The 25,987-nt window shown below is 38.7% G+C and overlaps 1 protein-coding gene across 1 annotated transcript; it reads right to left on the bottom strand.

Annotated features, from left to right (window-relative positions):
- Positions 1-3,991: 3,991 nt before the first annotated feature.
- On the bottom strand, positions 3,992-16,453 carry SAMD9 (sterile alpha motif domain containing 9). Its single transcript, XM_028157047.2, has 2 exons — positions 16,395-16,453; positions 3,992-8,802 (listed from the first exon to the last, which is right to left on the bottom strand). Exon 2 carries the CDS (start codon positions 8,792-8,794, stop codon positions 4,052-4,054), a length of 4,743 nt encoding a protein of 1,580 aa, XP_028012848.2. The 5' UTR covers positions 8,795-8,802; positions 16,395-16,453; the 3' UTR covers positions 3,992-4,051.
- Positions 16,454-25,987: the final 9,534 nt, after the last annotated feature.

The raw sequence follows: 25,987 nt of genomic DNA, 5'->3' as shown, positions 1-25,987 counted from the left end.
ACAGAGAGGAAGGGAGAGGGATAGAGAGTTAGAAACATCGATGAGAGAGACACATTGATCAGCTGCCTCCTGCACACCCCCTAATGGAGATGTGCCCACAACCAAGGTACATGCCCTTGACCGGAATCGAACCTGGAACCCTTCCGTCAGCAGGCCAATGCTCTATCCACTAAGCCAAACCGTTTAGGGCTGAATGTTTATTTTATATTCTATAATCTTGCTGAACTCACTTGTTAGTTCTAGGTGGGATGTTTTTTTTTGTGTTGTTTTTTTTTTTTTTTGTAGATTACATTGGATTTTGTACTTAGAAAATTATGTCATTTTTAAATGAAAAGTTTTTTTTTTTCTATTTGTTGTTATTTCCTTTTCTTGATTTATTGCATTAGCTTGAACTTCCAGTACAATGTTGAATAAGAATATAAAGATCAGGTATCTTTACCTTGTTCTCAATCTTAGGAGAAAAGCACACAGTCTTTTACCTTAAGTATGTTGCTAACTATAGGGTTTTTTGTTTGTTTGTTTGTTTTTGTAGATGCTCCTTATTAAGTTGAGGAAGTCCTCTTCTATTCCTAATGTTCTGTGATACTTTATCTCAAATGGATGTTGAGTATTGTCACATGATTTTTTTATCAGTTGATATAATCATGTGATTTTTCTACTTTAGCCTGTTAATATGGTAGTTAATTAATTTTTTGGTAGTTGATTAATTTTTGAGTATTCAGTCAGTCTTGTATCCCTGGTGTAAACCCTACCAATACTTTTAAAAAAATAGTTCTCTTATTAAACTGTCATCAAATAACTCCTTTGGAATGTGCCTTTTGCTTCTGGTCAGGACTTACACTTGTAAATCATCATCGTACGCGAAACACTAAAATATAGGCTTAAACTCTATGTCTTCCAACTAGGAAGAGATGATGATGAAATCTCATTAAAAGGTAGATTCTGGATTTAAAACTGAACACTTCCCTTCTTCCACTAATGAAAGAAAATGCACTTTTTTACTTATGTGCAAAATTTTCAGTGGAGAGGTAGGACCATCATGCTATTAAGACTGCCTTAGAATTGGAAACTTGGCTACAATATTTTAATGATGGTATGTATACATATATAAGTTTTAAAAATACAGAAAAGGCCCAGCCAGTGTGACTCCGTAGTTGAGCATCGTCCCATGCATCAAGAGGTCACTGGTACTATTCCCTGTCAGGGCACATGCTCCATGTTGTGGGCTCGATCCCCAGTAGGGGATGTGCAGGAGGCAACTGATCAAAGCTTCTCTCTCATCGATGTTTCTATCTCTCTCTCTCCCTCTCCCATCCTCTTTCTCTAAAAAACAATAAAAACATATTTAAAAAAAAAACAGGAAAAAAAAGACAGAATAATAGTATACATATTTTAACTGGCTCTGTGTTTTTTGCCGATAAAGTGCAAAAAAATCTATAAATATTTAAGTGCATATGAACTCTTTTCTAGTACATTCTAAATTGTGCAGCAGGGGATAGAAAATAATATAAAAAACTAGAGGCCCGGTGCACGAAATTCGTGCACGGGGACGGGGGGTATCCCTCAGCCCAGTCTGCACCCTCTCCAATCTTACCTTCTAAATTCTATTTTTCAAGACTAAATTCCATGGACCTAAGGAAAACATAAAGCTAAATGGGTAAAAAGAAATATGATAGATCAATTAGCTTGTTCAATTTATCCAGCATCATTCAGTTTTATTTTTATTTGCAAAAGGAAAACCCACATACATTTATTACTCTGCTGTTCTTGGCAGTGTTAGACCTGGATTATTATAATGTGAAAAAAATTATTGTGTTAAAAGGTTATTAAGTTTTAACTTTGGTCCTAAAATGATAGAAATCAGATATCAAATTAGTTGATAAACTAAGATGCATATTTGCAAAATAAATGTCTAAGAACCAATTAGACAGCTGACCTACAAAAAAGATGTGAGTTGATAGCATAAAGCAGGAGTTGGCAAAATTTTTCTCTAAAGAGCCAGATAGTAAAAATTTAGGTTTGTGGGATATATGATTTCTGTTGCAACTACTCAACCTTGTTGTTGCAGTGCAAAAGCAGCCATAGCCAATACTTAAACAAATGAATGTAGCTGTGTGCCAATAAAACTTTATTTAAAAGACAGGCTGGATTTGGTCTACAGGCTATAGTTAGCCAGCTGGTGGCATTCAGGAAGCGAGGCATTTATGAAGAGGTTCTTATGGCAAAAGTTCTCCCAACACCATGAGACTCTCATCTCCAGCCTATAGAGCAGGGGATGGGGGAATGGGAGGGGACTTCAAGAAGTCTTTGTGAAGTGCCTGACCTGTGTCTTCCTGACATTATGGGGCATATTGTTTCCAAGACTGGAAATTAGCTCTACTAACTACCAGTGGTAGAAGTAATATCCATGAGTGTTTCTTGTGCACCCAAGGTAAGTTATGAGAGAGAGAGAGAGAGAGAGAGAGAGAGAGAGAGAGAGAGAGAGAGAGAGAACCTGTCTAAGCTGGTTTAGTTTGAGTTCAACAGAATCACCTGGTAAGACACAAGGACTCCATAAGAGACAGTCTGTGTAGAGCAGACTGAAACCTGGGGCAAAGTGGGAAGTGGCCCCAGAGAAAAATGTGACTGGACATTCTCATTTTAAAAATTGAGACTGTGTTTAACCAGATAATTTTTTTTTAAAACCATGAGTGAGCTGAAAGTTAGGGAGCTGAAATTTCATTCAGGAGCAAGAGACTGTGTGCAGCCCCCCTCCCCCCAAACACACACATAACCCACTATTAAAAATCGGAATGGAATTGTGAAGGAAAAAACAAATTGCATTTTTTGTTTTAGAAATTGTTTATAACATAAAATTTCAAGAGCATAGTCCAAAGAACAGAAAAGAGTATGCAGAATTCCCATATATGCTTCATGCAGCAATTGTTAACTCATGTCCCATCTTGTTGCAGTTATACTGTTTATCTACTTTCCTTTCACCATCTCCATACTTTACACATGGAATTACTTTGAAGCATATCCAACATCTGTATTTCCTTTCAATTGGAAGAAAGATCCTGAATTGATCCAGATTCAGGTTCAATTATTTGGTGATGTGTGCACTCCTATAATCTCATATATCTGGCTCTCTCTCTGTTAATATTGATCAGGATTTAGGAAAGTATGATTCATCTGCTATAAAGTTGTTTATCAGCTTTTTATCAGTTTTTGCAACCATTGGTGATTGTCCATGTCCATAATTTTATTGGATGAAAATTGCATTTTGATTACCTCTCACTGGTTGTGCTTATTCAGTGCAAAGGTTACATGCATATCTTCCCAGTATGTTAGGATTCCGTGGATGGGAGTCAAATTAGTCTTTTTTCACAAGAGACCTTTTTATTCATTAGCTTTGGAGTTCTGGTGTTTTTTGTTTGTGTTTGTTTTTTTGGTTTGTGTGTGTATAGAGTTCTATAACCGCCCCCCCCCCCCAACAACACACACACACACACTTTTGCTCAACTGCCTCCTACTACATGAAAAGGCAGTCTAATTCTCCAGCCTGCTTTGGTAAAATCTGCTGACTTCTGTGGGTATGACCTTCAGAGAACTGGTTGCTTCTCTGCTTTGAAAGATCCTTGAGTGCTGGTGTGCTTGGTAAGAACAAATGTTGCTCTTCAGCTTGAGAGGATTTCACCTTTTTAATGAAATGCTTCCCAATATTATAATGTATTGGAATCATAACTATTTTCTCCTATTCTGAAAATTTTTTCCAGTTGAGAAGAAAGGAGGCACTCTACCTCAGTCCATGCCTTGGTTGGGTAATTGGGGGAAGTGGTGGAGTTCTGTGGGGCTGACTCATTACATTCACTTTTCCTAATTCCATCCCTAGCTCCTTCTTATCTTGTCCTTATCTTGTCCTTGATAGTGTTATACAAACCAAGGAAGATATTTGATACTGTCCACATTTCTCACTTTTTTTTTCTTTTTCAAGAGGAATTTAAAGTCTTAGGTAAAAAAAAAAAAAAAGATTGTACTGAGATCACATTCCTGCAGGGAGAAGATCAGGCTCTTAAATAATCTCAATATCATAAGCAAGTGGGCCTCCAATGGAAAATCCCAGGTAAAAGGACACTTTTTCTATGCTTCTACCACTTCTTAGTTGACCCCAGAAAGCAGGTGTGATGGGTATTGTGATTCGTTCATTGATTCCATATTCTATGTATAAACAGTTATTTTCAGCTCGTCCCTTTAAACGAAGCAAAAGTTCTTGGACTTTTTTCTCCTTCCATACTTCTCCACTCTGCCACCAGATATTAATATCAAGTGTTTTTCCAAAGCATTGATCAATTTTCCCTTTGTGGACAAGTCTGTTCATATTGTTACCTTTCCCAAGAAAGAAATATGCAATTGGTTGCTTCGTACGATACATATGTTTATACTGTCCCCTGAAAGAATTTTGTAGTGACCGAGCATGTTTTTCCATTTGTTTAGAATCTTGATCTAGTTTTTGGTTTTCTGGCCAGAATAAGAGGGAAGCTAAGAAATAAGGTTCTGATAATTGATGAGACGGTCCTATTTGTTGCAAGATTTCTCGAAGCTGATCTTTCAATTTTTTAGTTGGCATCACAATTTTGGAGGTAGGTTTAATGCAATAGAGAATGATATTGGCCAAGATGAAATTCTGTTTTTCCTTTTGCTGGATTCTGACAGTGGATTGTTCAAAGAGAAAAGTGTATTTTTTCACTATATCTTCCATGGTTTCTTGATTTTTGGTAAGGTATTCCAAGAGCCCAGAAAACTTGTCTGCTTTTAAAACTTCTAGGCTTCTCCGATACAGCTCTACTCGAAGTGGAAAACTAAGCTGTGATCCGAGATCTTTGTTTTGTAATTCCTCGGAGGGACCAAATATATCTGCATATTTCTTAAAATATCCAGCCACCTTTCTCCGAGTTTTGGACTGTTCATTTTGCTTAATGTTGTTCCTTGGTTTTAGAAGGACAAAATAATCATCAAAAAAATCAAAGGACTTTTTCAAAGAAGATCGCAATTTAGTTAGATAGGGAATAAAATTCTTGAGGGCTAATTTAAATTCATTGTTTGGATCCCCAGGAATATCACTATTTCCTGATATAAAATTGATCATGTCTCTTTTAGATAGTTCATTTTTATTGTCAAAAAAAGGAATGAGCTGGAGAATCTGGATTGCATAGAGCCCAACTTCTATCTCCCCTTGATAACCAGCAATATTGTAAGTATCATACCGCCTCTTTGACTTCTGATTAAACCTTTCCGTTGCCTCATCCTCTTTATATTCACTTTGCTGTTGAGATTCCTTGAATGCTTCTGAGGCATGAACTGCTAAATCCAAAAGTTCAGTTAGATCAGCAACTGAAATGTTTCTGTTTCTTTCATTATTCTCTATCCACCATCTTATTTTACTTTTGTAGACTTGACCCAGTGTATCTGAGATATAAGAATTGTTAGGTTCTATGTTTTTTGCTTGATTTGCCCAATGAAGGGCACTGGTAAAGTCCCTCTCTTTAATGTAGAAATGTCTTGCCAAGGCTTGGCAAATGAATGCATTTGGGTTAAACCGAAGAATACCTTCCAGTAATACTTTTTCAACTGCTTTGTTCCCTTCATCTTCATGTAATGCTTCAATGAATGGGGAAAACCAAGTCCCTGTTTCACCTTCATGTTCAATTCGCTGTCTTGTGAGCAGCAGTGTTTGCATATCCTGGAAAAATTTGCTTCTTCCTATACCAGTATCATAGAACACATTTTCTGTTAGCATATCCCACATAATTTGACTTTTATCCAAATCATAGCTTATCTTCAATTCTTCCAGTGAGCGGATAGCAATCAAAGGGTGTATAATGCGCACTCCACAGTATTTCCCACATTCTATGACCTCTGTTTTTATCAGAATTGTAGAGTAGGTGCCCATCTTATCTTCAAGTTTTTCTGTCCCCCAGTAAGCCTTCTTGGATGTGATTCCTAAAAACTTTTCACACTGTGAAAGTGAAATGGTGGTATCAGGCACATATGAATTAAGAAGAGCCAGAAAAGAAAAGAGCTTTGCTTCCTTGGTGGAAATATTTTGTCCTTTCAGGATATTCCTGACAACATTTTCTATGTACTCTTTATTAAAATTGGTTTTCATGATCATGAAGGAATAAAAATCTTTAAAGTTTTTATGTTGCTCTTCAATTTCTTTCAATTTAAGCTCAAATGCTCTCTGTTCTTTGGGAGATAGTTGTTGTATTAGGGCGATACTGTCTGACATCTTCGCACATTTTTCAGGATTCTGTGATCTTACGCAATTTAGGATGATCACTAGAGGTTTCTCGTATCGGATGTACTTATTAGCTATAGCTGTTTGAATAGAGGCCTGCAGAAGATAGATATCACCTTGTTCTTCAAAATCATCAACGAGAAGCAGTACAGGTAAGTATTCCTGATGGTTTGCTGTCCCATAGGTGATTAAATTAGTCACTTGTTTTCCAATTTCAGAAAAATCCACTGTCTTGTTCTTCAGCACAGCACATCTGAATTTCTTCCTTAATTCCCAGAGAACATGCATAGCCAAGGTAGTCCCACCACAGCCTGGATGATGATACAGATGAATAATTTTGGAACATGTTGACTTTGAAGAATCTGCACAGCTGTGAATCATTCTTTCAAGTTTTTCATATTTATCCCTTTTGACAAAAGGTGAAGAATAGTTTTCAGAAGAAAAATAGAAGTTCCACCATGATACTTTACCACCTCTATAGAAGTCTTCCTCTTTTAAAGCCTTGTATTCAAGGAATTTTTTTTCATCGTTTTCTAAGAGTGTACCTTCACATTCATTTTCACAGAGAATTTCCAGAGCAGTCATGATACCTTCTTCCATTTCTAGAAGGACAGTTGATGAACCAATAGATGGCAAAAATCTCTGTGAAGATTTAGTCACAGATTTTAGTTTAAGAATAGTACCATTGATCTCTTCAAGACTTAAAGAAGAAATACATTGGCTTGATAATTCATCTTGTTTTGTTAACCTTGCTTCAAGTAGATCTTTCCATCTCTGACATATGTGTGAGTGTACACAAATACACAATATATTTTCTATTCCTTTGAGATCTTGGTAGAAAGCACAGAAGGTCTCAATGAGGGGGTCTCTTGGGTCATCCACAGAGGAGAGTAAAAGAAATACCACCAAAAACTTCCCTCTTGGCATTACGTCTTCATGTGTAAGAAATGATATTAATTTCCTGACTTCAGATGCTTTTTCTTTTTGCCAGGAGCTTGGATCTAAGGGTTTGTATTTTTCACTGTCAAGGTCTAACCTACCATTGCAGAAAATCCAGCTGGGTTGCTGATAAAGATTCAGACTAGAAATCTTCTCGTTTGGTGTGGTTTTCCCCTCTACATATAGACTTGGCAAGTGAAGGTTTACTATTCGGCTTTCTTTGTAAGCATTGACTACCCCCTTGCTCACAGATTCAGGATCAAAATCCAATATAGCAAACCATTTTATTTCCTTCAGAAAATCTAAGTGTTTTATTTGATTAGGATGGCATTTGTTTGTTACAAGAATGTACCATTCATAGTATGAATTATCTAACAAATCCTTATTTCCTGTCAACAATTCAATAAGCTTTGGACCCTCACTGTTTTTATTATTTGTTTTTATTCTGCATTTTTCTTCTGCTTCTTTCCTATGTTCTGCCAATGCTTTTAAGCCTAATTTAAACATTTCGAAATCTACCTTTTTTTTCATGATGTCTTTAGAGCTGGCCCCATCTCGCACAAACACTGAGAAATGTTTTCTTTGTTCCCATACTTGGTTGTTGCAGTTTTGCATTTTAATCTGGAAATAATCATGTTCACATTCAGAGTATTTTGGAATGACATCTACTTCAATAACAAACCTGTCAGATGGAGTACTGTTTGGCAGTAAAACTTCTACAAACCTTGGCTCTCGAATGCACTTCTTTGCTTTTTGGACCTGATGGTCTTCAAAATATTGGTGGATCATCCGATTGAAGTGGTCAATGAGGGCTTCTTTGGTGACGTTGTTGACATTCACACCAACAATTTTTCCGTGGGGCTTGTCTTTTACTCCAAAATGAATGGTGCCATTGGTCCGTGAATTCATACAAGCTGAAGCAAATTTGAAAACTTCATTGCTAAATTTCATTTTAACATCCTCCTCTGTGGCTTTTGTCGTATTCGTGAGCTCTTTGAATTCATGTATTGGATCAATGAGATTGAGTGGTCCTGTTTCAGGCTGTAGACAAAAATCCATTTTGTAACGATACGGGTCACTGAATTCATCAAAAGGATATGATACACATGTCAGTTCTATGGATGGCTGCTTTTCCTTTGTGTCATCTATTTCATCTTCTACGAACTCACTTTTTAGTGACTTAGAAACTGTAGTCTTTGTAGAGGCATTAGCCATATCTGATTTCTCTTTACCCTTTTGTTTTTGCTTTGAAGTTTCCTCATTTTCCTCTTGCATCAAAGTTTGTGGTTTAGGCGCCTTTTTACTGCCTTTTTTCTTCTGACATGTCTGAATAGGATCATCAGAGGATGCTATCTGCAATTTTTTGAATAGTTGTTCTATTTGGATAGCTGGTCCATGTGTTATGCCCATATCAATGAGATGACTTTTAGTTAGAAACTTCAGGACTGCTCCATTCACATCTTGTGTGGTCAAGATTTGCCTGTATTTTTGGTCAATTTTATGACTAACTAACCACCGATTTACATCATCTTTTGTCCAGTCATCTGTATTTTCTGGCAGGTTTAGTTGTGCTGCCATTCTGATATCTGTATATAGAAAAATATATAATTAATATTTTTATAAATAAATTTTAAAATAATCAACCAATTTTTCCAATAGGTAATATGTATTTCTTATGCAGTTTTAAAAGTTCAAAGATTGTGCATGCTATCTAGTTATCCTCCTGAGAGAAAATTAGTGTTACCAGTTTCTTCTGTATCCTACCAGAAAAATGCTAACAAATACAGCTCTTCTCCCTGCCCTCCCTCTCCCCCCCAGGTCCCCCCACTCCCCTGGCCAATGAAAGACAGCATAGTATACACAATTCTTGTCACCTTGCTTTATTCACTAACTATATGTTGGGGCACTTCCAGACAGTATATATAGAGACATTTCATCCTCATTAATGCTTATTTGCTATAATGTGAGTTAGTATTATAAAATACTCAATTCTGCTATAGAAAATAAGAGAAACAAAGGAGGATATATGGAACTAAATAGAGAAGTATTTGTGAAATGAGGAGATATGAAACTAAGTATAGAAGCAAATAGTTGTGAAACATGCTATGATAGGTGTAGATAAAATATATAGAACATATGAGTGTTAAACATAGGAAGGGATAGAGGGGCCAAATAGATATTAAGTATTATTAAGACACAATTGAAGCACTTGGTATTGTTAAGGTCTTAAATGGGTCTTAACTGGGTAACACCTTCTTTATCTTTTGGGTCCTCTACTCAAGAAACAGAAATAAAATCCAGAATAGCTTATGAGGCTGATTAGTGAGCTATAGCTGTAGTCAGGCATACATGTCCCTCTGCATCTCTCTGTACTTGATTAGAGCAAGTGCATGTCATTGACTCATTGTATTTTCTATATGTTGATCCCCCTTGGACAGACCTCAACTCTGGTTCTCAAAATTATACAGTTGGTGGAGAATGCTGATGCAGCAGAGGAGAGAGGATATATGATCTTTCATAACTCGGATAATAAGATCCTTCTACCTTCTTGTAACTTAAAAAGTGTATTATCCCATATCTTCTCCCTGATCTTTTGTTGTGTATTTAAATTGATTTAATAAGCCATGTGCCTTAAGCATCTTAATTTAGTGTGGGAGCCTTTCTGTTCCATGACTTCTGGGATAGCTTGCTGGGTAGGGAAAAATTATATTAATTTTTCACATAATAATTGATAATGGCTTATTCCTGGGCAGTAACAAATGGCATTACTATTTGGTCTACAAGTTGGAAGATGAGTATCTGGAATATTCATGGCAATCTGGGTTACAGAAATATAGCACTGGTTAGAAAACATAAAATCCAAATAGCTTTAAGTACAATCCATAAATGGCTCCAAAATGTGAGTCATTTTGATAAAGCCATCATGGGAGAAATCAAATTAACAGAGGAGATAAGCTTGGGGAATTATGGCAAATAGGTTATATAGGCCCACTTCTATGAAACAATGCACAGGAATATTGCCTCCAAATGTAGATATAAATTCAAGGTTAGGATTTACCTTCCATTTGAGACATAAAGATGCTGGAGTGGTGATCTAAGGTTAAAGCTATTATTTTTGGTTAGTAATTTCTGTATGCATAGAAAGTGAATATTATCTTATGCCCTGGCCAGTGTGGCTCAGTTGGTTTAGTGTCATCCCATGTACTAAATGGTCACTGGCTCAATTCCTGTCAGGGCACATGCCCATCTTGCGAGGTTGGTCCCTGGTCAGGGTGCGTACCGTAGGCAATCAATCTCTCTCATACATTGATGTTTCTTCTCTCTCCCTCTCCCTTCCATTCTCTCTCAAAAAAACACACAACAAAACAGTAAAAGTAAAAAGCTTACATATCTCACAGCTACAGTAATACAAAATAGTAAAAAAAAAAAAAAAAAGGCAATTTGGTGGGAATTTTACTCCTTTACAACACTATGACAATGAGAAACCTAGAAGATTTAATGCCTTCTTAAAAAATGTGAATTAAATGAAGTTTCCTTCAGCAATCTAGCTTATATAGATTAAGAAGTTCAAATTTTAAGTTATCTGGGAAAAGAAAAATGAGTGGAGAGGGAAATTGCTTTTGGTATACTAATCTTCAAAGTAAGCCCCTTTTGTGGGGCTACATCAAACATAAGACTGTGCATCAAAGGACACAATTAACAGAATGAAAAGGCAAGCTATGGAATGGGAGAAAATATTTGTAAATAATGTAACTGACTTGTTAATATCCAGAATATAGTAAAAACTATAACTCAACAACAACAAAAATAATCCAATTAAAAAATGAACAGTGGACTTGCATATGAAAAGATGTTCACCATCACTAATCATTAGGGAAAAGCAAACCAAAACCACAATAATATATCATTTCACAACCATATGATAATTGGTAAAAAAAAAAAAAAAAGACTGAAAATAACAAGTATGGTGGAAGGAACTCTTGTGTACCATTGAGGGGAATGTATAATGCAACCAACATGGCCTACCCTAAAAGAATGGTTAAAGCAAGTTATCTAAACAGCAAGAAAATGATTAGAGAAGGAACCTTGGAATATTAGGAAGGAAAATAAGAACATGGTGAGCAAAAATATTGATAAGAATGATAGAGTTTCTCCTAGTTGGTTTTCTAAATTGTTTGTTGAAGCACTGTCTGAATGTATATAGTGGAAATAGTTAAGATAATTAAAAGTGGATAAGGTAAAGGGATATATAGGTACTAAGATTTCTTCACTTTACTCAAACTAGTAAAATAGTACCCCTACACTGTCATAAATTATCCTATCTAATAAAGAGGGAATATGCTAATTGACCCTCATGCCATTGCAAAGATGGCGATGCCCACAGCCAATAAGGAGGGACTATGCTAATTAACTGCCCACCCTCAAAGATGGTGGCACCCACAGCCAATAAGGAGGGAATATGCTAATTGACTGCCGTGCCCTCAAAGATGGCAGTGTCCACAGCCACAAGATGGCAGTGCCCAGTCCCCTCAGCCCCGCCAGGACGCCTGCCTCTGGAGTCCCCCTATTCCCTCAGTCCCCCAGCCGCCCAGGGCCACATGAGGCACAGGTAATCAGGGCCAGCTGAGGCTTGCGCTGTTGGCAGTGGCAGCAGCAGAGGTGTGATGGGGGCATCACATGTTGCCTTCCCCTGATCACCGGGTCGACTCCCACCCCTGAGGGCTCCCGGACTGTGAGAGGGGGCAGGCTGGGCCGAGGGACGCCCCCTCCATGCATGAATTTTCATGCACCGGGCCTCTAGTTCATATATATTGTAATATCTAGAGCAACCAACTAGGAAAAGCTATACAAAGTTATATACTTAAAAAGACTGTAGATAAAAGTGGAATTGTCAAAGAATTTCAGATAACACACAGGAAGTCAGGAAAATAAGGTAGAGATATGAAAATTAGAGAATAAAAAGAAACAAAAAATAATAGACAAAAGTATTAACATATAAATAATGACATTAAATATAAGTAGTCTAAACACAGAAATTAAAAGGCAGAATTGGTATACTGGATTAAAAACATGACCCAGGATATCCTGTCTATAAGATACTCTAAATAAAACAATATAGATAGGTTGAAAGTAAAATTATAGGCAAAATATATAATATAAATATTAATAAACTCAGGAATAGCTATATTAAGGCCAGATGAAGTGTATTTCAGAGCAAGGAATATTAACCCAGAGGAATATTATATACTGATAAACAGGTTTATCCAACAAGACTCCAGAGCAATTTTACAGTGTTTGCACCAAACAAGTAAGTTGCAAAACATGTGAAGCAAACACTGATAGAACTTTTCCATTTTAGGAAAATCCACAATTATAGTTGGATATTTCAACATCTTCCTTTTAACAGTTGATAGAACAACTAGACAGGACATTAGCGAGAATGGAGAAGAATTCAACACCATTGAACAACAGGTTTTAAATCACAGACCACTCCATCCAACAACAGCAGAATATCAGTCTTTTAAGTGTCCAAGATAAGTTCAACAAATTAAAAAAAAAATTAAAGTCATATAAAATATGTATGATGGAATCTTAAAAACTGATAATGAAAGAAAAGGAAAATTACTAAACACTAAAGCCATGCATTCCTAAATAATTCATGAACCAAAGAAAAGCAAAAGAAAGACATTGCAGTAAATGGAAATGAATATGCAACATATCAAAATTTGAGGGACAGAGTTAAAGCAGTGTTAAAAGAAACAGCAATAAATGCATATATTGGAAAGAAGAAAAGTCTCAAAACAATAATCTAAGCCAAGCATGTCAAACTCATGGCCGACGGGCCACATGCGGCCCACAACGAATATTTTTGTGGCACAGCCAATATAACGGTATGTAAGAAACATTTTAATAAAAATTTCACAACTTAATTTTTACAGTATCCTGTTATACATAATTATTAATAACGAACTACAATGTTTGCTAATGACTGATTGAATCATGTTGCATTCATTTCCCTTAGCGCCTTACATGTAGGTGCACCATTTCTCTCCACTAATACTAGTAGTGAATATTTTAGCAGCCGATTGCCATGTCATTAGTCTTGTACTGACTTGTTTGGTGTATGCAATAGGACATGTTTCGCTTTCGGAAACAGGTTTATTTGTGTTACGCTTATTAATTTGTGCAGTTATTCAGTATCTGGTAAGTTAATGTTCAAGAAAAATATTAATTTTTATTAAGGTTTTCTGTTATGTTAATGATTATTCATTTCAGCCCTTTGTATTCAGCATGTCTCTATCAAAATAAACCTACATTTGTATGGAAATTGAAGATTTTGGTTTTTTTTGCGGCCCACATAAACATAAACCTTGTTTATTTGGTCCATGTTAGTCTTTGAGTTTGACATGCTTGATCTAAGCTCTTAACCCAGAAACCTAGACAACTTTGAAAAAGAAGAGCAAAATAAAATATAGGCAAATAGAAGAAAGGAAATAATAAAGAATAGAAATAAATTGAAAACAGAAATATAATGGAGAAAGTCAGTGATGTAAAGATCTGCTTACTTGAAAAGATCATAAAATTGACAAATCTCTAGCAAGACTGAAGAAGAATAGAAAAGAAGACACATTTACCAGTATCAGAAACAAAACAATGTATATCATTTAATAACTTTCAGATATCAAAAGGACAATAATGAGTACTATGAACAATTTGACAACTCAAATGAAATGGACTAATTCCTCAAAAAACACAAACTTCTACAACTCACTCAATATTAAGTAGATCATTTGTATAGTCTCAGAACTTCAAAGAAAACTGGATTTTTAAAATACGTTTTTATTGCCCTAGCCGGTTTGGTTCAGTGGATAGAGCATGGGCCCTGGGATTGAAGGGTCCTCGGTTTGACTCTGGTCAAGGACACATACCTCAGTTGCAGGTTCCCTGGCCCTGGTTGGGGGGTGTGCAGGAGGCAACCAATTGATGTGTCTCTCTCACATCGATGTTTCTCTCTTGTTTCTCCCTCTACTCTCTCTAAAATCAATGGAAAAATATCCTCAAGTGAGGATTAACCCCCCAAAAATGTTTTTATTGATTTTAGAGAGAGAGAGGGAGGGGGGGGCGGGGGAGGGGGAGAGGGGGAGAGGGAAGGGGAGGGGGAAGAGGGGGAGGGCGAGGGGGAGAGGGGGAGAGGGGGAGAGGGAGAGGGAAAGGGAGAGACTGCCTCTGGCTGTGTCCTGCATGTCATCACTGTAGATCAAACCTACAACCCAGGCATGTGCCCTGACCAGGAATTAAACCAGCAACTTTCTGATGCACGGGATGATGCTCAATCGATTGAGCCATGCTAGCTAGGCAGAGAAGTGGATTTTTTAACTTAAAAAAATCTCCCCTCAAATCTCCAGGCACAGAAAGATTCACTGTAGAATACTACCAGACATTTAGAGAATTAACACTGAATCTACACAGTCTCTTCTAAAAAAACTGTAAACGTGGTAAAACTTACCAGTTCATTTTATGAAGCTAGTATTACCCTGATAGCAAAGCCCTTGCAGACCTAGCCTGCAGGTGGGCTCCCATGGACCCAGGTTCTGCCCCACCTAAGAGCCAGGCCGGTTCCTACAGACCTAGGCTCTGTATTTGCCCCAGTGCTGGGCTGGCACCCATGGACCCAGATTCCAGATTAGCTCCCATACAGTGAGCCTCCCAGCCTCCAAAGCTGGCTTTTATGGACCTAGGCACATGGTCTGGCCCCAGGACCAGGCTGAATAATTAATAATAATAATAATAATAATAATAATAATAAAAGTGTTGGCAAAGATAAGAAGAAAAGGGAACCCTTGTACACTGTTGGTGGGGGAATGTAAATTGGTATAGCTTTTATGGAGATGAGTATGGAGATTTTCCCTAAAATTAAAAATAGGACTATATATGATTTAACTATTCCACTTCTGGGTATATATCAGAAGGAAATGAAATCATTATCTAAAAGAGACTATTTGCACTCACATGTTTATTGCAGCATTTTCACAACAGCCAAGATATAAAGACAACCTGAATGCATGTCTGATGATATACTAAGTGAAATAAGCCAGAAAGAGAAAGTTACTGTATTTCTTATTTATATGTGAAATCTAATAAAAAAGTCAAACTCATAGAAAAAGGAATAACAAGGGGTTGGAGAGGAAAGGGATGGGCAGATGTTGGCAAAACTATACAAATTTGAAGTTATGTAGAGATGTCTAGAGAGCTAATGTATAAGCATGATGACTATACTTAATAGTACTGTTTTGAATGCTGGAAATACGCTAAGAGAGTAGATTTCAGGTACACTCATCACAAAAATTAATGATATCTGTGTGAGGAGATGGTATGTTAATTAGCTTGACCATAGTAGTCATGTCACTATACATCTATAATAATAAAAGCAGGATATGCTAATTAGACCGGCATCCTTCTGGATGTCCTTCCAGACAACCTTCTGGATGAAGCCAGGGCTGCAAGGGAAGCCCTGGTTCCAGGTGCCAGAGGGAAGCCAGTGCAGGCAGCTGGGGGAAGGAAGGCCTACTCTTGCATGAATTTCTTGCATTGCAATTCTAGTATGTACATAAAATCATTATGTTTTATACCTTAAATATAAACAATTTTTTAAAGTACTGCATTAAAAAATTTTAAGATACAGTGTCAATAATACTTGGAGAGGATATGTATAGTCTAAATGCTTTTATAAAACTAGAAGAAAGCATAAGCTAGTTGTAGAATTTCCACTTAGCCAGCTTTCCTGTGGTTCTGGATGATGTTCGTTCTGTCTTTTGGTTGTAGTTTTGAAATGGTTGTGCGAGGCAGTTGTTTAGGTGTTTACCTATGCCGCCATCTTGGTTTCTCCAGAAAGCATAAGCTAAATGTCAATTTAATAAGTTCAAAGAAGAACAACAGAATAAAGCAGAACTAAATGAAAGGAAGGAAAAAATAAAGATAAGAGCAGAAATCTATAAAACGGAAACAGAGTTACAACAGAGAGAATCAAAGAAGCCCAAAAGTTGTTCTTGATAAAGAGTAATAAAATTGACACACCTGTGGAAAGAGTGATCAAGAAAAAAAGAGATGGCACAAATATCAGATGCTGTAAATTTGAAGACTGAAGTGAACTGAACAAATTCCTTGAAAATATATTTACCAAAACTGACTGAAGAAGAAATGGAAGGGGTCCCACTTCCCAATGTGATGTAGTCGATTCCAGCGGGACACCAGCACTCCCACTATAACAACTAGGAAAAAAGAAGTCAGATAAATTACAAAACATATTTTTGAAGTATTCACAGAGTTGTAGATGGACTTCATGACAAGGACTAGTTGAATAAAAATTCCAGAGAGAGAAGATACCTTCCTAGGTAAGCTTTGGGGCATTTGCTCTAGGCTGAGGTTGAGGACTAGACCTGGCCTTTTGGGAGAAGAGAAACCAGTGGGGCTTTTCATGGTCACATGGATGGATGTGATTGGAATCTAAAACTGCCCAAGAATCTTTAACCATTTTGGAAATGCAAAGTAAAAGTACAATTAGATAATACTGTATACCTAGCATAATGGCTAAAAAAAAAACACACCAAATGGTGGTGGTGAGGTAGAGTCAGTGGAATGTTCATACATTTCTGGTGGAAATATAAATTGTTTTAGCCACTTTGGGAAACTATTTGGCAGTTTTAATAAAGTTAAATGTGCCAGTAATAATAGAAAACATAATGTAAGGTACCATTTCTATGAAGTTCAAGAACAGGCAAATTAATCTATTATAGTAGACTTCAGTGGGTACCTTCTGGCAGGGCAATATTTTCTGGGGAGTGGCACAAAAAATACTTCGTGAAAATAAATAAGGGAAACCTTATTCAACATGGACCTGGGAAGCCATGGAGGGAGAGCTCTCCTCTTCCCTGCTTGTCTCAGTAATAGCAACTGCTTTGCACTCATTGCCAATAAGAAACTGCCACCACCTTGTACACTGCCCCCAGCCCCCACTAATGCGCTCCTGTTAAAACAACCCTCCCCAATATTCTCCAAAAATCCCCTCCCAAACTGACCTCCCTTTTGTCATGTTGTACTTGGCGATGGTCCACCATAGTTTGCATGTCCAAAATTACAATTCCTCTGCTATTCCCAAATAAACTAATTTGCTGCTCGATAACCTTTGTTGTTTATTTTTTAAGATTGATAATTTTATATCTTGGTTTGGTTAGTGGTTACACTGATGAAAACAGAAATTTCATAGAGCTATACCCTTAAGATGTGTTCATTTCATAGAAATTACACTTCATGTGAAAAGCCAATGACGCCTCCAAAATGCATGGTAAAATAAACAGATGAATAAAATAAAAAGGATACTTGCATAGAAAAAGATAAGGGTATGTTACCAATCAAGGATAATGATTAACTCAATTCTGGGCACATGAGGTCTCAAAGTTACACTAGAGATTTATTATTGCAGCCTTAATCACGGGATCAGCTTTTAGTTGATTCATAGTGGTTTTATAGTTATCTAAAACCTGATCCTATTGCCCTCTAGGAACTCTGCTATGTGAGTCATTTTTCATATGTCCATCTAAATCTCATCTACCCCACCCTGTAAATGTACACCTCACTATTGTCATACCTAAAGCAGGAGGCGCCCTTGCCAGCTGTGTTCAGGCTTCTGAAACCTCATACCTGGAGCTCTTCTGCCCCGTCTTATCAGTATACTTCTCCAGTAGTCTTCCTGATTTCCAGTAACAGTTTTATAAACTCAGCCCTTGTATCCTATGTGATACCTCAAAGATCAGATTATGAGACGGAGTGTTGAATTAGATGTATTATTTGATTCATGCATGAGCTGCAAACCATGTACACGTGAAACATAAAGCCAGGTGAATGGGGTGCCAGGACTGAATGTTTGGTTGAGAATGTGAGCAAATAAAAAAGGAATGGCTTTTGACTATTTTCTCTACCTGATTATGGATCTATTTTATTTAAAAAATTAAAATTTATTTTGGGATGACATTGGTTAATAACGTAAGTTTCAAGTATACAGTTCTATAATACTCCATCTGTATATTGTATTGTGTACTCACCACCCAAAGTCCAGTCTCCTTTTGTCACCATATATTTGACCCCCTTTACCCTCTTCATCCTCCTCCATTCCCATTCCCCTTTGATAACCACCATACTGTTGTCTATGTGTATGATTTTTAAGTCATGATTGAACAGCTTGAAGTTTCACACAGCTTCCTCTAAAGCCTTTATGAGAGTCATTCAATAATGTACTTTAAATAAAGTGTTGAAGATGTTGGGAGAATATTAACTAGAGCAGTGATTTTCAACCACTGTTGTCCCAAGAAATTTCCAAACATGTAATACCTGACTATTTAGTCAGGGTCACTAACCTCTTTTCCCTTAGATTGTCAAATAAAAAGAATGACAATAGCCAACACAACAATAGCTGTCTGGAATCAAAATTATACCTTTTTTTTATCAGAGTGGCAAAAAGTATATATTTTGGTGTGCCACGGAATGTTAATAATTAATTCATGTGTGCCATGAGATGAAAAAGGTTAAAAATTGCTGCACTAGAGGAATGATTGCTAGTTTCTATGTTTTCCACATTTACACTACTTTTCAGAGGCATTTCACATATTAATGATTCCTTTATATCCTCTCTTGTTCCAAAAAATTTTTTTTAGATATTTCAGAAACTTATACAGGATCACACATATGTGAAAACCCTGGGGTAGAGAAACTGGTGGTGTTTTGTATTGTTTTTTGTTTGTTTGTTTGTTTTGCGGGGGGCAGGTGGGGGAGGGCGGGTGCAGGTGGTCCTAGCCAGTTTGGCTCAGTAGATAGAGCCTATGGACTGAAGAGTCCCAGGTTTGATTCCAGTCAAAGTCAGGAGGCAGCCAATCAATGATTCTCTCTCATCATTGATGTTTCTCTCTCTCCCTCTCCCTTCCTCTCTGAAATCAATAAAAATATATTTTTTTAAAAAATCAGGGGGAAGACTAATCAGGGAAGATAGAAGGTGGGAAAAAATGAAGCCATGGAGTAAAGTAAGTGCCTAAAACAACTTTTCAGTTCTATATATTTTACTAAAAGTGGCCTGAAATTTTGGTTCTGAGTTTCTCAGCAACCACTATAAAAAAAGGAAACAATTTGTTACATGATTAAACCCACATACATTTATTTGTTAACTGTAGGGTTTGTCAGCTTTTCTAAAGAGAGTTGAATTTCAGGCCTTTATTTAGAAATGTAACCCCATAGCCCCTTGTTCCTTGCTTTGGAGGAAATCAGACATAAGAACCTAGGACAGTTAACAGGAAGGTATAGCTGCCATTATTTCAAGGACTTCCTGTAGCAGTCTCTGTTCTGTTTCTCTATATCTGTCATCTGACACTAAATATTTGAGAATCTATCCGGGAGTTTTATTTTCTGGCAGCTGCCTACTTCTAAGAGTAGATGGTAGAAAGTATCTTTGATTAATGTAAAACACATCTTTAAATTTTCATTAAATGTTCTTTCTGAAGATGCTAATACCTTGGAGAATTTCATCAATAAAAGTGCCTTTAGTTAACAATTGCATCTCTTATGGAATGTTATGACTCATTTTTCACCTAATACAAAGCCAACTCCTGTCACAGAAGTGAAGTCTAACATGTCTAGGCTTAAATATTATTTTTTATTTTGAGGTATATTTCAATATTCTAACTGAAAAGTAGATTCCTTCCTATTCAATAAAATGCTGCTATAAATAGCAATAATGATATTGATAATAGATATTGTACTTACCCAGATTGTCTTGCAAATTTCTTCTACATAAATGGGAGGAAAACCATGGATTTTAGTGCAGAAAACATGTAATGTCTGTGTTTTCTTCCTCCTACAATGTCAGAAAAAGACATTTTCTTCTTTAGAGTTTTCATGAACGTTTATTTATACTCTGCTTTTACCTCAGTCTGAGCTCTAACTGGCTCAGAAACAGCAGGGTGTGTCTCAGAAATGGGTGTGTCGAAACTGGCAGATACGAGAAAGGAAACCCGTCATCTGCTGCTTTTCAGTTTCGTTTTCCTAGAGCTAAGTTTATTTTGCTCTGTAAAATGCCTTTCTCTCTCTCTCTCTCTCTTTTTTTTTTTTAGCCATTACTCTGCCACCTTCTGGTCTGTTTGATTAAAACCCAAAGGTTTCAAATCTGTTCTTTGCTTGAGAGTTTTGAGGACTGCAGAGAGCCCTGTTGTCTTGGCTACAGACAAACTCTGGGACAGTCTGAGTGGATCCTCTGGGAATACTGGTTTTCATTGTTGTTGGGAGCCTTGTGGAGCTCCTGGTAGGAATCAGCTTAGGTTGGTCTTTCCCTGGCCTTCCAAAGTGGGCTAACCATCCAGATGTTTTCCTAAAGTGTAAAGGAATGGCTTTCAGAGACTTTTGAGCCCTCTATCAATGCTAAGGGTCTCTGAATTAGTTCTGCAGGCAGAGCAGGGTTAGTCTCCCCCACTCCCATGGCCACTTTGCAGGGATTTACCTTTTTAAGGTCCGTCTCAGGGTAAAGAACTGCCTAAGAGCCACAAAAACAATGAACATTAAAAAAATTAACAGCAGGTGCTAATACTTATTGTGTATACTCAATTAGCTTTTGGTTCCCACATCCCACTGTTGATTCACACAGGTTTTTATATGGGTTTTAAACATTTATTGGGCACTTACTATGTACCATGCAGTGTTAACTTACTCTTTGTAAAAATCCTCTGAAGTAGATGCTATTTTTATCTCCATTTTACAGCTGAAGAAAGTGAGGCACAGAGATTATATTTATACTGGAGTACTAGAGGCCTGGTACATGAAATTCGTGCATGGGGGGGGGCGTGTCCCTCAGCCCAGCCTGCACCCTTTCCAATCTGGGACCCCTTGAGGGATGTCCGACTGCCCGTTTAGGCCCAACCCCGGTAGGGCCCACAGGACACCACACACACCGGTAGGATCGGGCCTAACCGGGCAGTCGGACATCCCTCTCATAATCCAGGACTGCTGGCTCCCAACTGCTTGCATGCCTGCCTGCCTTCCTTTTTGCCCCTAATCGCTTCTGCCTGCCAGCCTGATCACCCCCTAACCACTCCTCTGCCAGCCTGATTGATGCCTAACTGCTCCCCTGCCAGCCTGTTTGCCCCTAACTGCCCTCCCCTGCAGGCCTGGTACCCCCCAACTGCTCTCCCCTGCAGGCCTGGGTCCCCCCCAACTGCCCTTCCCTGCTGGCCCGGTCGCCCCCAACTTCCCTCCTCTGCCGGCCTGGTCACCCCTAACTGCCCTGCCCTGCAGGCTTGATCACCCCCAACTGCCCTCCCTTGCAGGCCTGGTCCCTCCAACTGCCCTCCCCTGCTGGCCATCTTGTGTCCACATGGGGGCAGCCATCTTGTGAGTTGGAGTGATTGCCAATTTGCATATTACTCTTTTATTAGATAGGATAGAGGCCTGGTACACGGGTGGGGGTGGGGGTTAGCTGGTTTGCCCTGAAGGGTGTCCCAGATCAGGGTGGGGGTTCCCTTGGAGCGTGGGGCAGCCTGGGAGAGGGGCCTGTGGTGGTTTGCAGGCCGGCCATGCCCCTGGTGACCCAAGCGGAGGCCCTGGTATCTGGGATTTATTTATCTTCTATAATTGAAACTTTGTAGCCTTAAGCGGAGCCAAGCCTCCTGCTTGTTCCATGGATGCAGCCATTTTTGTTGGGATTTATATATCTTCTATAATTGAAACTTTGTAGTGGAGGCCAAGGCAGGCCAGGGCTGCGGGAGCTTGGCTTCCTCCATCACCAGGGGCAACCCAAGCCTCCTGCTCTCTCCAGCTCTGTGGCTGCCGCCATTTTTGTTGGGATTTATTTATCTTCTATAATTGAAATTTTGTAGCCTTGAGTGGAGGCCTGGGCTCGCCAGGGTGTGTGGAAAGCTTGGCTTCCTTCATTACCCAGGAAACCCAAGCCTCCTGCTTGCTCCATGGCTGCAGCCATCTTGGTTGGGTTAATTTGCATACTCGCTCCTGATTGGCTGGTGGGCATGGCTTGTGGGTGTAGTGGAATGATGGTTAATTTGCATATTACTCTTTTATTAGCTAGGACTAGGGGCCCAGTGCACGAATTAGTGCACCTTGAAAGGAACTGTGGGCCGCGAGGCTGTGGTAAGCACAGGGGCAGGTCTTGGACCATCCTCCAAGACCCTGCCCAGCCCCTCCCACTGTGGCCCTGGTCCCCTGTCTGCCAGCAGCCCAGCTCCCACTGCTGCCGCTCCCATGCGCTGAAGGCACCACACGCACCCGTTGAAGGTACAAAGCGATTGGGGCCAGTGCCGTCAGCAAATGCGAACGGTGGCTGCTGTCCTGATCGCCCCTCAGGAGCAGGGGGTGGGGGAGAAGCCTTCAGGGGCGATCAGGGCCGGCAGCTGCCGCTTGCATCCACTGATGGTGCCGAGTGCAAGTGGTGGTTCTGGCACTGGCTGCAGGTGCGAGTGGGGCCAGCACTGGCAGCAGGTGTGTGTGCCAGGCAGGACCGTGGTGCATGGGAGCAAAGAATTTTCAGTAACCACCAGAGGCTCGCCTTGATGACAGCGACTGGCGCCCTGCCTTGGTCTGGCGCCCCCACTCACCTGCTTCACCATCCCTCCATGGCCAACGCCCGCCATGTTCTGCACATGCCCCCTGGTGGTCAGTGCACATCATAGCTACCTATTGTTTGGTTGTTTGGTCTATTTGCATATTAGCCTTTTATTATATAGGATATGTGTATAAGCATATATAGATACATATATATGTACACACACATATGTCCATGTTTATACATCCTCTTGGTTCTGTTTCTCTGGAGAACCCTAGCTAATATGACTAAGGCACAAGTAGTTTGACAAACTGGAATACACCACACCCCTAGTTATAAAATATTTCTGTATGGTATGTCCCTCCTCAGTCACTCCTAATGTCCTCCAGAGGAAGCCACTCTTCTGATTTATTTTCCACCAGAGATGAGTTGTACATGCTCCAGGTGTTCATACACATAGAATCATATACTATATACTCCTCTGTGACTGGCTTCTTTTATTCAACATAAGGTAATTGAGATTGGCTCTAGTGTTGCATGTATCAGTAGTTTGTTCTTTTCTTATTGTCAAACTAGAGGCCTGATGCATGAGATTCATGCAAGGGGCTCGGCCCCTGTCACCACAGCCTTGGGCCCCCGCCGCCAGAAGGGCGTCTTGTCTAATTAGCATATTACGCTTTTATTATTATAGATGTATTCTGTTTTGTCAATATAACACAATTTATTTATCCAGTTTCCTTTAAATAGACATCCCATCCCAGTTATTTCAGTTTTTGGTAGTCATGAATAAAGCTGCTATGATTATTTTTGCACAAGTATTTTTGTGGACATGTGTCTTCATTTCTCTTTGGTAAAAACCTTGACATGGAATTGCTTGATCAAATAGGTGTGTGTTTAACTTTATAAACAACTGTTAAGGCTTTGTCAAAACTTGTACCAGAAGCAGTACTCTTTAAGGTATGGTAAGTCTGTGTGTCAGGCCACTGTATAAGTCAAAATGAAATAAGGAACTTGTGTCATCTCACCTGCTAGTGTAGGAATCCTATTTAATAAAAGAGTAATATGCAAATTGACCATCATTCCAACACACAAGATGGCTGCCCACATGTGGACACAAGATGGCCGCCACAAGATGGCCAGCAGGGGAGGGTAGTTGGGAGGGAACAGGCCTGCAAGGGAGGGCAGTTGTGGGTGATAAGGACAGCAGGGGAGAGCAGTTAGGAGCAAACAGGCTGTCAGGGGAGTGGTTAGGGGGTGATCAGGCTGGCAGGCAGAAGCCGGTTAGGGGCAATCAGGAAGGCAGGCAGGCAAGCAGTTGGGAGCCAGCAGTCCTGGATTGTGAGAGGGATGTCTGACTGCCTGTTTAGGCCCGATCCTACCAAGATCGGGCCTAAACAGGCAGTCGGACATCCCTCAAGAGGTCCCAGATTGGAGAGAGTGCAAACTGGGCTGAGGGACACCACCCCCCCGTGCACGGATTTTGTGCACCGGGCCTCTAGTAAAGAAATAATGATATTCAGCACATCAGTATCATGAGCCTGAGGCTGCCAGGCACCACAATTTTACCCCCATCCTCCATCTGTGAGTAACAGGTGATTTAGTATCATTGGTACCCATAATACCTGGCCTGATGTTATAATATCAAGTATGTTCTCACCCTCTTAGGAATGGTCAGATGTGGCACCCATTGGCAAATGTTTATGTTTTTGCAATATCTGTAATGAGCATAATATTTACTGTTAACTCTCTAGGTATTACTAATTTTCCTTTCTGGATGGACCTGTGTATCATATACCATGACTCACTTTGAATGATATTTTCCATTTTTCTAAGACTGTAAGAACAAGTTGAATCTTCCTGTGGCTATTTATTCTCAATACACATCTTCAGTTTTTGAACACATGAAGCTCCTTGAAGAGCTGACTCCCTTCAGGAACTGGCTTGTGCCCTATGAGCGTCAGACACAACATTGTCAACTGTCTACCCTAGAAGGCCAACTTTCCCACAGGGACTAGGCATGCTTGGACAAGAGTCTCTATTTCACATGTGTTTTAAAAAAAGAATGGTTAGACTTAGAGCATGTGGTTATTCAACTTTAAGCAAACCATTGACCTTTGACTTCTCTTTAAGAATTTCTTCCTTATTGTTACATTTCTCTTAGCTAAGAGTCTATTTGTTAACTTTAAGTACTAGTCACATGTTTATAAATCCCACATTGGGTGTGTATTTCATAACATAGGTATTTCCAAACTAATATACCAGTTATCCCTTCAGGGGAATACCAAGCTTAATATAAATTTAATTTTCTCTAATCCAGTGTCTGTTTATTTCATCATATGTTTTGAGGAAATATTGAAAGCATTGTTAATATGGGAAAGTACAATGATTATTCTACAAGGGATTTGGTGATATAAACAGTTTATATTTTTCACCCCTGATGAGATATTTACTAGTAAGCATGGCTGGCTTTTACTGAGCCCTATTGGCTTCATAGTGCTCAGTAGAAGCCAACCACGTTTAAAGATACTCTGCCTCTTAGATCACTCATGCATATTTGATAGGAATAATATTTCCTCTCTCAAATAAGAATGAAAAACTAAACATTTCAAATTGTTTGAAGAAACATCCTGGGTATAATTTTTTTTTTTTTTTTACTTTATACTTAATTTGGACATGAGCATTAACTAAAAGAACTATGGGTATGTTTTGTTATGTTCCCTGTTACCAATGTGATAATTAGTTTTTTAACTATTGAAGAAATATTGTTTTTAATTAAAAGCATATAAATTGATGTAATGCAATATACCTGTATATGAGGATGAGTGTTGGAAAATGGATAAACAATATAGTGTGAGAAAACGAAGGTTGTGTGGTTAGGGGAAGGGGCTTGAATTAGAGTATCAGTGACTAAGTCCCTTTAACCAAAGACTGAAATGGAGCAACACAGTGTTTAACGTCAAGCAAAGTTGGTAAAATACACCCTTCTTAGATCAATAAAACCATTTATTTAGTGTTTTATAAAAGTAAATTGCCTTTAATTCTAAACAAAATGTGGTCTATTTATACAATGAAAATTTATGTGACAATAAAAAGGAATGAAGAATTGATACATGATACTACATAGATGACCTTGAAAACATTATGCAAAGTGAAAAAAGCCATTCATGAAAGACCACATATTG

The sequence above is a fragment of the Eptesicus fuscus genome, chromosome 14 (assembly GCF_027574615.1).
Source record: "Eptesicus fuscus isolate TK198812 chromosome 14, DD_ASM_mEF_20220401, whole genome shotgun sequence".
Taxonomy (NCBI): Eukaryota; Metazoa; Chordata; class Mammalia; order Chiroptera; family Vespertilionidae; genus Eptesicus; species Eptesicus fuscus.
The sequence above is the reverse complement of the archived record's forward strand: the minus strand, read 5'-3'. Positions and strand labels throughout refer to the sequence as shown.

Bases quoted from the DNA above. Each gene is read 5' to 3' on its own strand.
- SAMD9 (XM_028157047.2), bottom strand. From the start codon at position 8,794: ATGGCAGCACAACTAAACCTGCCAGAAAATACAGATGACTGGACAAAA.